Below are 14,059 nucleotides of genomic sequence, written 5' to 3' on the forward strand. Positions count from 1 at the left end.
TTACGTTATCATGGTGTTACACAATCTGTCACTTGTAAGTATGTTAAACTGACCATTTGACTTTAAAAGCTTGTTTCTTTTTTCATCTTGCTCCTGCTAAATAGGTCAGATACTATATGTAATGAGGAACTGGAGGTGATCCCGGTGCGGAAGGAGTTGTGAAATGTTCTTTGCTCCAGTGTCGCTGCTCTATGTCTCTGTGTAGATGGAGGAGATGTGGCTCAGGTTGCGGTCGAAGCTCCCCACCTGGAAGAAGATACTGTCCTCTGGGCTGGAGGAGAACTGGCACCCTGCTCCGCCTACTTGCATCTCATGGGTCACACTGAAGCCTGCAGCAGACACGATTTAGTGATGAAATCATTAAATCAGTATCATTCACTCTCTGGCTACAGGAAAAACAAAGTAAGGAGAAAATATTTTGATGGATGCTGCAATGCCATTTGAAAGTAGAGATCTGAGCCCCCCTCCACCAGACAACTATCAGTAAGAGGACACAGGGTTTTCCACGGTGGGCGCTTTTCACAGAGTATGCTATGCATGCATAGCCATATTAATAACGCCAAATTCTGATCATATGTAGTGTAGCCATGTTTGGGGTTATTTTTAGAGTAAGGGGTTAGGTTTAAGGTTAGAGTTTGGGTTTTAGAATAGGCTTAGGGTTTCTCTTTTTGTATGTACAACCCCTGGCAAAAATTATGGAATCACCGGCCTCAGAGGATGTTCATTCAGTTGTTTAATTTTGTAGAAAAAAGCAGATCACAGACATGACACAAAACTAAAGTCATTTCAAATGGCAACTTTCTGGCTTTAAGAAACACTATAAGAAATCAAGAAAAAAAAAATTGTGGCAGTCAGTAACGGTTACTTTTTTAGACCAAGCAGAGGGAAAAAAATATGGACTCACTCAATTCTGAGGAATAAATTATGGAATCACCCTGTAAATTTTCATCCCCAAAACTAACACCTGCATCAAATCAGATCTGCTCGTTAGTCTGCATCTAAAAAGGAGTGATCACATCTTGGAGAGCTGTTGCACCAAGTGGACTGACATGAATCATGGCTCCAACACGAGAAATGTCAATTGAAACAAAGGAGAGGATTATCAAACTCTTAAAAGAGGGTAAATCATCACGCAATGTTGCAAAAGATGTTGGTTGTTCACAGTTAGCTGTGTCTAAACTCTGACCAAATACAAACAACATGGGAAGGTTGTTAAAGGCAAACATACTGGTAGACCAAGGAAGACATCAAAGCGTCAAGACAGAAAACTTAAAGCAATATGTCTCAAAAATCAAAAATGCACAACAAAACAAATGAGGAACGAATGGTAGGAAACTGGAGTCAACGTCTGTGGCCGAACTGTAAGAAACCGCCTAAAGGAAATGGTATTTACATACAGAAAAGCTAAACGAAAGCCATCATTAACACCTAAACAAGAAAAAAACAAGGTTACAATGGGCTAAGGAAAAGCAATCGTGGACTGTGGATGACTGGACAAAAGTCATATTCAGTGATGAATCTCGAATCTGCATTGGGCAAGGTGATGATGCTGGAACTTTTGTTTGGTGCCGTTCCAATGAGATTTATAAAGATGACTGCCTGAAGAGAACATGTAAATTTCCACAGTCATTGATGATATGGGGCTGCATGTCAGGTAAAAGCACTGGGGAGATGGCTGTCATTACATCATCAATAAATGCACAAGTTTACGTTGATATTTTGGACACTTTTCTTATCCCATCAATTGAAAGGATGTTTGGGGATGATGAAATCATTTTCAAGATGATAATGCATCTTGCCATAGAGCAAAAACTGTGAAAACATTCCTTGCAAAAAGACACATAGGGTCAATGTCATGGACGCAAATAGTCCTGATCTTAATCCAATTGAAAATCTTTGGTGGAAGTTGAAGAAAATGGTCCATGACAAGGCTCCAACCTGCAAAGCTGATCTGGCAACAGCAATCAGAGAAAGTTGGAGCCAGATTGATGAAGAGTACTGTTTGTCACTCATTAAGTCCATGCCTCAGAGACTGCAAGCTGTTATAAAAGCCAGAGGTGGTGCAACAAAATACTAGTGATGTGATGGAGCGTTCTTTTGTTTTTCATGATTCCATAATTTTTTCCTCAGAATTGAGTGATTCCATATTTTTTTCCCTCGGCTTGGTCTAAAAAAGTAACCGTTACTGACTGCCACAATTTTTTCCTGCTTTCTTATAGTGTTTCTTAAAGCTAGAAAGTTGCCATTTGAAATGACTTTAGTTTTGTGTCATGTCTGTGATCTGCTTTTTTTCTACAAAATTAAACAACTGAATGAACATCCTCCGAAGCCGGTGATTCCATAATTTTTGCCAGGGGTTGTATGATGAGTTGAAGCTACTGTTGCATTGGTAGTAGGGCATTGGACTTTTGAGCCAGTGGCCTGGGCTTGGATCCCAAACATGTTGACTATTAAACAACTAGTACAGTTACAACCCCAATTCCAGTGAAGTTGGGACGTTGTGTAAAATGTAAATAAAAACAGAATACAGTGATTTGCAAATCCTCTTCAATCTATATTCAATTGAATACACCACAAAGACAAGATATTTAATGTTCAAATTGATAAACTTTGTTTTTGTGCAAATATTTGCCCATTTTGAAATGGATGCCTGCAACACGGTTCAAAAAAGCTGGGACAGTGGTATGTTTACCATGGTGTTACATCACCTTTCCTTCTAACAACACCCTATAAGCGTTTGGGAACTGAGGACACTCATGATTGGGTATAAAAGGAGCATCCCCAAAAGTCTCAGCTGTTCACAAGCAAAGATGGGGCGAGGATCACCACTTTGTGAAAAGTGCATGAAAAAATAGTCCAACAGTTTAAGAACAATGTTTCTCAACATTCAATTGTAAGGAATTTATGGATTCCATCATCTACAGTCCACAATATAATCAAAGGATTCAGAGAATCTGGAGAACTTTCTACACGTAAGCGGTAAGGCCAAAAACCAACATTGAATGCCCGTGACCTTCGATCCCTCAGGTGGCACTACATTAAAAACCGACAGTCATTGTGTAAAGGATCTTACCGCGTGGGTTCAGGAACACTTCAGAAACCATTGTCTGTTAACACAGTTCGTCGCTACATCTACAAGTGCAAGTTAAAACTCTACCATGCAAAGTGAAAGCCATACATCAACAACATCCAGAAATGCAGCCGCCTTCTCTGGGCCCAAGCTCATTTGAAATGGACAGACGCAAAGTGGAAAAGTGTGCTGTGGTCTGATGAGTCCACGTTTCAAATTGTTTTTGGAAATCATGGACGTTGGGTCCTCTGGACAAAAGAGGAAAAAGATCTTCCAGATTGTTAACAGTGCAAAGTTCAAAAGCCAGCATCTGTGATGGTATGGGGGTGTGTTAGTGCCATGACATGGGCAACTTACACATCTGTGATGGCACCATCAATGCTGAAAGGTACATCCAGGATTTGGAGCAACACATGCTGCCATCCAAGCAACGTCTTTTTCAGGGACGTCCCTGCTTATTTCAGCAAGACCATGCCAAGCCACATTCTGCACGTGTTACAACAGCGTGGCTTTGTAGTAAAAGAATGCAGGTACTAGACTGGCCTGCCTGCAGTACAGACCTCGCCCATTGAAAATGTGTGGCACATTATGAAGCGCAAAATACGACAACGGAGACCCCGGACTGTTGAACAACTGAAGTCGTGCATCAAGCAAGAATGGGAAAGAATTCCACCTACAAAGCTTCAACAATTACTGTCCTCAGTTCCCACACGCTTATTGAGTGTTGTTAGAAGGAAAGGTGATGTAACACAGTGGTAAACATACCACTGTCCCAGCTTTTTTGAAACATGTTGCAGGCATCCATTTCAAAATGATCAAATATTTGCACAAAAACAATAAAGTTTATCAGTTTGAACATTAAATATCTTGTCTTTGTGGTGTATTCAATTGCATATAGGTTGAAGAGGATTTTCAAATCATTGTATTCTGTTTTTATTTACATTTTACACAACGTCCCAACTTCATTGTAATTGTGGTTGTAACTCCTTTGAAAAAGTAAAGGTTAAACAATGTTGACATCCATTGGATTCTATGACATGTGACATATGTGACCCTGTAACATGATAACTAAGCATCACACATGATGCAAACTATTCCTTTTTAAAGGAATAGTTTGACTTTGACATTGTTTGACCTTTTTTTTACTGATTTTCACCAATAGTGCAGCAGATAACAGAATATTATAGAGGAATTCTGCAAATGGTGATAGAAGCACCAAATTCCGCCACAGATACACCTTAGACATTAACTCTTGAAAAAACGATTGACCATTTGAATTTTCAGTAGGCAGCCAGGTAGGGGTCAATTGACGGAATTACACAAGGGTCAAAATTAAAAGATGCTCAAATCATGTTGAAAATTATACCATATTATTTGTCTGATCACAAAGAGGTAAAAAAGGTATAGTTTGGACTATCTATAACTGAATGTTATGGCATTATGGGGTAAAAACAGCAAGAATGGTGACAAAGGTCAATTTCAGTTTGTACAGTGGTCAAAAGTTAAAGTTGCTCTAATTTTGGTAAAAAGTGATGCAAATTATTGGTTGAGCTAATAGGAGTTTAAAAAGGAATAGTTTGCACCATGGGTCATGCTTAGTTATCATGTTACGGGTTAACATATGTCACGTCATAGAATCCAATGGAGGTCGACATTGTTTGACCTTTACTTTGCAAATATTCAACACAGTCAAAACTATTCCATGTATTAATCCTATTAGCTCAACCAATAATTTGCACCACCTTTTTACCAAAATTGGGGCAACTTCAACTTTTGACTGTACAAACTGAAATTGACCTTTACCACCATTTTTGCTTTTTTTTTTTTTTAACCCCATAACTCCACAGAATTCAGTCATAGATCGACCAAACTATACCTTTTTTAAATCTCTATGATCAAACAAATAATATGGAATGCCTTCTAATATTTATTGAAACATTTTTAAATTTTGACACTGGCCATCTTTCACATGGACACTCTGCTTTTCCAGCAAAAGAGCAATGTCTAATTATGTAATGCCACATTTTGTGCTTGCATCACCATTTGAAGGATTCCTCTGTAAATATTCACTTATCTGCTGCACTATAAGGACTGTTACTCAGCAAAAGCTGGCAAACAGAATATAGAACTCAACACCGTAGAACTTTTGAAAGATTTGCCACAAATGGAAACACTTCCTGATGCATTACATAATAACTTAAAAAACAAGGCCGAGGTCACGTCTCCTTGTCTGGTACCCTTATGAACATAAATTATGTTACTCAGGTTAATCAACAGATAGACAGTTGTGAGGTCTGAGTAGTGGGTGATTTTTATTTCTCTATTTATTTGCCAATACTCTGGAAAATACGTTTCTCATCATGCTCCAATTACAGCCTATAGTAACTTGTATCTTGCAAATAATTTGACACCAAAATCAAGACCACAAGACCAGTTAACATCCACAGGATGGATGGAAAGGCAGAAAATAGTGGGAGAGGCAGGTTGTGCAATTAAAATTTCTTTTGGCCCATACCATGGCTTTGTATGGAAGTGGGTCTGGCTAACATGTTATTCTTATCCCAGGCAATAGGGGGTGATTTTAGACATTGTAGCTCCAATTTTCTGGAGCTGCCATACTTCCATCTGCATTTACAGTCATTGATAGTGGTCTAACAGGAACGTGCGCTGGCTCACCTGCAGAGCCAGTGTTGTTAGTAGACATGTGGAAGCCATTGTGCTGGTTTGAAGTGTAGCTGTTGGACTCTCCTGGGACATGGGCACCGCTGACTGTCTGCTCCATTCTGTAGGCGTCTCCAAAATGGAAGCAGCTCTGAAAGCTTCCTTGGTATTCTAGGAAATACAACAAAAAAAGCATGTAACTGAAAATAGAAGCCAGACTTGATCAACTGCCACTATAGTTCCCATGAATGATTGTTTGCAAAGTCAGCACCCACCCCGTCCGCTTGAAACTTAATGCGGACTTATCATTATGACAGTTCTATATTTGTGCATTTACCAACGCCGCCAGGTCCCATACTATGGAACATTTGTCCCAATCATCTCAGTTTGTACTCCAGATCAACCACAGGAGTCATGATAATGTGAAAGCAGCCTTTTCTGGAGCGCTTTTACCCAACTCTGTGACCACAGCGGGGTTATAGAGACGTCCGTGTGCAGATCTCTACAGGGAAAACAGTGTTTAAGGCATTAAGAAACAGCTCACGAGTGACAGCTGAGCCCGCCATACTGGGTGCTGAGAGACAGTTAGAGACATGACCCAGCGTTTTGTTGGCTAATTCAGAGCAGGGAAAAGGCTTCCGGCATGTGGTCTCCCCCCCCCCCCCCCCCCCCCCCCCGACCATTCTTTTCTCTACGACTCTAATCTCTGTGTCCTAAAATCTCTCTGACAGAGCCGCGGGGTAGTATCGATGTTTTAAGACACGACTTCCTCTCTTTGAGGTCTTTCATGCGGCTCTGGTGGTGCACTGAGGGTTTTTAAAAAATGACACATTTGTGCATCTGACACAGTGAGATCTATGTTGAGAACTTATATAAGAGTACCAGATGGACTAGATGTTATTAAATCACCTGCCACGGGAAACATTTCAGGATATTAGATTGATATGCCAATGAAAACTGAAAATTCCCAGAGAAAGATTTACAGCAACGTGTCAGGCTGCGTTTTGTGTCAGTCAGGCTTACCATCATTGGCAGAGGGATGGTGGTGATAATGAGAGTAGGGCTTGTGGTGGGGGTGGACATGCTGCTGTTTCTCCAGTGAAGGAGGCGGCGTTCCTGTTCCTTTCATTCCCGGAGACAGGAGAGGACCCGAAACCCTGGAAGAAACAGCAAGAGGTTGGGTGAGGTACACATACTCTTAATATATCATTCCTATAAGATGGCCTAAATAATTCCCCAATAAAATGCTTCACTGACTGACATCCCAATCAAAGCTGGAGTTCCGTGCAGGCCGGCTAACCGCATGATCTGACAAACCCAGTGGAGCAGTTAGTGATCTTAAACATGCAGAAGAAACAGTCCAGGCGTGTGGAAACTTCAGCTCCCCACATGTAATTGTCCTCCTACCACATATTATGATCTTAAGTCAACAAACTCCAGATTGTGCATTCAAGCGAAGCCAACCCGCCGTGCATGCGTGAACACATACACACTCCACTCAGAAGCCCCACGCTTTGTGGCCTAAAGAGAAGAAAGCGCAACACTGTTTGAATCAGAATACTTTTAAAGCAATTCATTACAAATACAATTGTTTTTAAAAGCCATCAATTATGATTACTATTGTGTTTTTGGAAAAGTAATTGATTAATCATACAGTTACCTTTTAAAAATAATTACACATATAAATACAATTTCATGAGTAATTTGAATTATTTTTTGCAATTCCTTTTTTGCTAATGTTAAAACGTGGTACCAGTTATCTCACACAGGTAATTAAGACCTCAGTCACTACTGCAACTGGCTTGACTTCAGAGCATCAAGAGCAGATCTGTGCATTGGTAAGAGCTCTTCAAAATTCTTTGTCCCAACAACAAGCAAATGCATGCAATTAAAATCCGTGAACTCAACTAATGTGAGTGTTTACTGCTAACAACAATAAGCAATCAGTTGACAGGTTTATTTCCACAACTTTGAAAGTTTGATCGAAATATTCATTAGTCAAATATACCAAAAGTATTTGAAAAATAATTGTTCCAACAATAACTCTTCGAAAGCAATATACAACAAATGCAATCACTTTCCTGTCCTGTTAGAAGTGGCTTTTCATAAGTTAAATAGATGTGATCAAATGTCAACAGTATGTGTTTAGTTCATGCACTTGAATCAAAGTTGTTTTTGGTGGTGTCAGTTTTGTTTTTGTTGGTTTCTGAATTCTTTTTCTGATTTTCACAGAACATTGTTTATCTCTGTTATGCACAATTTGTCATTGCTTTTTGGCACTTGGTTTCCGACTGATAACTGGAAGACAAACAGGCATAAAGTCGGAACCTCCATCCATTATTGGTGGTGTAGGTAAATCCATAATAGAAAAATGAGAGTGATTGAGGTACGTTTGATTGAGATATAATGCAAAATGTACACCAAATGGGCTTTTCAGTATTAAAGTCAAGTGCAAATCCACAAAATCTTCAGGTGATAGTGAGTGCCAGTCTGCACCTCACTTTCAAATATGAGAGTGATTGGGGGACATTTGATTAAGATATAATGTAAAATATACATTAAATGGGGTTGTTTTCGATGTTAAATTTAAATGGCCACAAAATCTGTAATCTGGATCAGATTCGGATCAAACTTTGTCAGTTCATAAAAGCTGCCATCCTACATAACGCTTTCAAATGCGATCTTTTTTGACAGATTTATGAATTTTTGAATACTCGTTCAATGTTAAAGACAGGGATTTTTCCATATTTCCAAGATTTTTCCTGGCCTTGTAAACTGAATCAGTTCTTGCTTATCAGGATATGTACCTTCAGTAAAAATTATGATATATGAAAAATTGTGGGCTCAGGCTGTTCACAAACAGACAAACAAACAAGCAAACGGGGGTGGACATAACCTCCTTCAACTTTGTTGGTGAAGGTATTTAAGGCAGGATTAGTTCATTGACTCGGGTTTTCATATATTTTGACATCAAACCAACTGAAAGGTTTTGAAGCATTTGTTTTGAATCAGTCGGTGACATACTGAGGCCCCATTCAGCACAGCTCAAGATGTCTTTGTTTATATATAAACTCAGGAACAATGTTCGAAACGTTTCAAAATGCATTACAACAGTGTTTAGAGTTAGTCATTAGTAATTTGTAGAACCAACAAAATTTATGGCACTATCCCAAGCCACACTGTCTATTTGTTGTTTAATTCCTTGTTTTAGTTTCTCATTTCGTTGTACAGTTCATGTACAATTTACCCATGTAGTGTACCCATGCAGCTTTTTAGGTGGGTGGAGCACAGTAATGAACCCACAGCGTGTTCATTGTTCAGGAGAAAGATGAGCTACATGTGAGTTATAACCACAACTGTTTTTGACCATTTATAATCTTGAGATGACGTTTTCATTCTACTTCAATAATGGGCTGATTAAAATTGTTTTGTTCAAAGTGAAACGATGAACCCAAAAGCATCCTGTAATATAACAGCCCAGGTTGAAAAACCTGGGAGTTCCCATTTAAGGCTATACCATCTGATTATAATACCAACGCTGACAACCACGATAGTCAGATTGAAGGGAAACAATGCAGGTTCCGTCCTGGTTGTGGAACAACTGACCAGCTCTTCATGCTCACAAGGATCCTGGAGGGTGCCTGGGAGTATGCCCATCCAGTCTACATGTGTTTTGTGGACTTGGAGAAGGCGTATGATCGGTACCCCGGGAGATACTGTGGGAAGTGATGTGGGCATATGGAGTGAGGGGGTCCCTTCTCAGGGCCATCCAATCTCTGTGCTCACAAAGCGAGAGCTATGTTCAGGTTCTCGGCAGTACATTGGGCTCGTTTCTAGTGGGGGTTGGCCTCCACCAGGGCTGCACCTTGTCACCAACCCTGTATGTGATATTCATGAACAGGATATCGAGGTGTAGTCAGGGGAAAGAGGGTTTCCAGTTTTGTGGGCTCAGGGTTTCATCACTGCTCTTTGCAGATGATGTGGTCCTGTTGGCTTTATCAGCTTGTGACCTCCAACACTCACTGGATCGGTTCACAGGCGAGTGTGAAGCAGCTAGGATGAGGATCAGCACCTCTAAATCTGAGGCCATGGTTCTCAGCAGGAAACCGATGGATTGCCTACTCCAGGGGGCAATGAGGTCTTGCCCGAACTGAAGGAGTTCAAGTACCTCGAGGTCTTGTTCATGAATGAGGGGACAATGGAGCATGAGATTGCCTGGAGAATCAGCGCAGCAGGGGTGGTGTTGCATTCGCTCACTGTGCTCTTGTGACAAAAGGGAGCTGAGCCAAAAGGCGAAGCTCTTGATCTACTGGTCAGTCTTTGTTCCCAGTCTCACCTATGGTCATGAGGGTTGGTTCATGACCGTAGGAACTAGATTGCAGGTATAAGCATCTGAAATGGGTATCCCCAGGAGGGTGGCTGGTGTCTTCCTTAGAAATAAGGTGAGAAGCTCAGTCATTTGTGAGGAGCTTGGAGTAGAGCAGCTGCTCCTTTGTATTGAAAGGAGCCAGCTGAGGTGGTTCGGGCATCTGGTAAGGATGCCCAGACTTCTTGCTGAGAGGAGACCCTGGGGAAGACCCAGGACTAGATGGAGAGGTTATATCTCCACACTGGCCTGGGAATGCCTCAGTATCCACCAGTCCTAGGTGGTTAATGTGGCATGGGAAAGGGAAGTTTGGGGTCCCCTGCTGGAGCTGTTACCAGCTGATCCCAGATAAGCGGGTGAAGATATATATGTATGTATGTATGATAAGCACAATGGTTCACTCTCAAAAATCTGTAAAATAGATGTAGAATGTAGAAGCCTGCAGGTGTATATCAGATTACATTCTACGTAACATCCTCTGGTATGAAGATTATGTTATTATTAATATTAGTATTGTCATTATTGTCTACACACCAATTAATCTAAAACTTTTGGAGAATTACATCATGTGGAAAAGTCCAACTTGGCGAAACATGACTACAAACATTACATAGGCGTAGAGCCAACATGAACCACACCTGGTATTTATTCACCCAAATTTATAGTTCGTGCAAACCTCAAAATGTCATTTTAACAGCACTTACCTTTTAAAACTGAGCTGTCCAATCACCTCCCCAAATATTCAACAGCTACTTAGTACCCTCTCATGACTGCGTATGGGGAATGCAAACACACGAACTACTGCTGTGTAACTATGTGCCGATGAGCTGTGGAAGCATATGGTTTGCACTACGCGCTATATGAATGTGATGACAGAGTGTTGCTGGAAGCAGCCAAACTTTTAGATGACTGCTCACTGCTGCCTGGCTGGAACCTGTTTGAGGGAGCGATGCCTGGGCTGTCTTGCTTAGCACTCAGCAGCTGGCATTGCCTTCATGCAGGGCATTTGGAGGAAAGTGACATAACAAAGGTGAAGGACACAACAAATCCTTCCTGCCGGTGGTCAGTTTATTCCACAAAGTTTGACAAAGCCAACTGCAGTGGTCCCCACTTATTCAGCCAAAAATTCCTTCATGCAGGCAACACAAACATCTAGTGGCCAACCAGGGCCATGCGATTTACAACAAGGCTTCACAAGTAACTGGATATGCCTGTGTCTTAAGTTTATTTTATGGCCATGGTTTGCATGATAAAAGATGCCAACATAGCCGAAAAAAGGAGATTCACTGATCTTTGGTTCTATCTACCAGAACCCAAACTTCACAGCTGAATATGCAGTAATTTTTACAGAGTTGCTTCTGGAAATTGTTGAGTCATTGACCATGTTAATGTTATGCTAGCTGGTATCAGGGAATGATTTTTGCTATGTTGGATTATTTTTTCCATGCTTAAGTGAAAAGTGGATGCCATGTATATGCTGCACGTCTGCTCTGAGCCGAGCAGCTGGTCCATATGTTTGGTTCATGAACGGTCTGCGCTCCTCAACCTTTTAACATACAAGAAAAGTCTCGTCCTCATCCTTAATTTTTGCACTCTGTTAGTGATGCTCCTTTAGGTACAGTGCATCCGGAATGCAGAAATCACATGTATACAAGTTTTCACACCCTTTTGCTCAATACTTTGTTGATGCACCTTTGGCGGCAATTACAGCCTCATGTCTTCTTGAATATGATGCTACAACCCCTGGCAAAAATTATGGAATCACCGGCCTCGGAGGATGTTCATTCAGTTATTTAATTTTGTAGAAAAAAAGCAGATCACAGACATGACACAAAACTAAAGTCATTTCAAATGGCAACTTTCTGGCTTTAAGAAACACTATAAGAAATCAAGAAAAAAAATTGTGGCAGTCAGTAACGGTTACTTTTTTAGACCAAGCAGAGGGAAAAAATATGGACTCACTCAATTCTGAGGAATAAATTATGGAATCATCCTGTAAATTGTCATCCCCAAAACTAACACCTGCATCAAATCAGATCTGCTCGTTAGTCTGCATCTAAAAAGGAGTGATCACACCTTGGAGAGCTGTTGCACCAAGTGGACTGACATGAATCATGGCTCTGACACGAGAGATGTCAGTTGAAACAAAGGAGAGGATTATCAAACTCTTAAAAGAGGGTAAATCATCACGCAATGTTGCAAAAGATGTTGGTTGTTCACAGTCAGCTGTGTCTAAACTCTGGACCAAATACAAACAACATGGGAAGGCTGTTAAAGGCAAACATACTGGTAGACCAAGGAAGACATCAAAGCGTCAAGACAGAAAACTTAAAGCAGTATGTCTCAAAAATCGAAAATGCACAACAAAACAAATGAGGAACGAATGGGAGGAAACTGGAGTCAGCGTCTGTGACCGAACTGTAAGAAACCGCCTAAAGGAAATGGGATTTACATACAGAAAAGCTAAACGAAAGCCATCATTAACACCTAAACAGAAAAAAACAAGGTTACAATGGGCTAAGGAAAAGCAACCGTGGACTGTGGATGACTGGATGAAAGTCATATTCAGTGATGAATATGCATTGGGCAAGGTGATGATGCTGGAACTTTTGTTTGGTGCTGTTCCAATGAGATTTATAAAGATGACTGCCTGAAGAGAACATGTAAATTTCCACAGTCACTGATGATATGGGGCTGCATGTCAGGTAAAGACACTGGGGAGATGGCTGTCATTACATCATCAATAAATGCACAAGTTTACGTTGATATTTTGGACACTTTTCTTATCCCATCAATTGAAAGGATGTTTGGGGATGATGAAATCATTTTTCAAGATGATAATACATCTTGCCATAGAGCAAAAACTGTGAAAACATTCTTTGCAAAAAGACACATAGGGTCAATGTCATGACCTGCAAATAGTCCAGATCTTAATCCAATTGAAAATCTTTGGTGGAATTTGAAGAAAATGGTCCATGACAAGGCTCCAACCTGCAAAGCTGATCTGGCAACAGCAGTCAGAGAAAGTTGGAGCCAGATTGATGAAGAGTACTGTTTGTCACTCATAGAGTCCATGCCTCAGAGACTGCAAGCTGTTATAAAAGCCAGAGGTGGTGCAATAAAATACTAGTGATGTGTTGGAGCGTTTTTTTTTTTTTTTCATGATTCCATAATTTTTTCCTCAGAATTGAGTGATTCCATATTTTTTTCCCTCTGCTTGGTCTAAAAAAGTAACCGTTACTGACTGCCACAATTTTTTTTTCTTGATTTCTTATAGTGTTTCTTAAAGCCAGAAAGTTGCCATTTGAAATGACTTTAGTTTTGTGTCATGTCTGTGATCTGCTTTTTTTCTACAAAATTAAGCAACTGAATGAACATCCTCCAAGGCCGGTGATTCCATAATTTTTGCCAGGGGTTGTACAAGCTAGCTTGGTGCACCTATCTTTGGGCAGTTTTGCCCATTCCTCTTTGCAGCACCTCTCAAGCTCCATCAGGCTGGATGGTGAGCGTCGGTGCACAGACATTTTCAGATCTCTCCAGAGATGTTCAGTTGGATTCAGGTCTGGGCTCTGGCTGGGTCACTCAAGGACATTCACAGAGTTATCCTGAAGCCACTCCTTTATATCTTGTCTGTGTGCTTAAGGCAGGGGTGCCCAGGTTTGGTCCTCGAGATCTACCTTCCTGACACTATTCGTTGTCTCCCTGTTCCAGCACACCTGAATCCAATGAAAGACTCGTTAGCAGGTTTTTAATGAGCCTTTCATTGGATTCAGGTGTGTTGGAGCAGGGAGACGAGTGTCAGGAAGGCAGATCTCGAGGATCAAACCTGGGCACCCCTGGCTTAGGGTCATTGTCCTGCTGAACTATTGCTCCCATCTGAGCCAAGCTCGCCCTGGAGCAGGTTTTCATCCAGGATGTCTCTGTACATTTCTGCATTCATCTTTCCCTCAATCCTGACTTGT

At 40.9% G+C, this 14,059-nt stretch overlaps 1 protein-coding gene across 3 annotated transcripts in view; it reads right to left on the bottom strand.

Moving 5' to 3' along the window:
• Window positions 1-90: 90 nt before the first annotated feature.
• Window positions 91-14,059, bottom strand: part of LOC117518488 (zinc finger protein GLIS1) — a 238,252-nt gene continuing 224,283 nt past the window's right edge. For all 3 annotated transcript variants that reach the window (XM_034179621.1, XM_034179622.1, XM_034179620.1), the window contains exons 9-11: window positions 6,755-6,888; window positions 5,747-5,902; window positions 91-329 (exon numbers count right to left, since the gene is read on the bottom strand). In XM_034179621.1, the coding sequence (XP_034035512.1) occupies window positions 190-329; window positions 5,747-5,902; window positions 6,755-6,888 (430 nt within the window). In that variant the 3' untranslated portion in view covers window positions 91-189. The remainder of the gene's footprint in view (window positions 330-5,746; window positions 5,903-6,754; window positions 6,889-14,059) is intronic.

Source organism: Thalassophryne amazonica, chromosome 10 (assembly GCF_902500255.1).
Source record: "Thalassophryne amazonica chromosome 10, fThaAma1.1, whole genome shotgun sequence".
NCBI lineage: Eukaryota > Metazoa > Chordata > Actinopteri > Batrachoidiformes > Batrachoididae > Thalassophryne > Thalassophryne amazonica.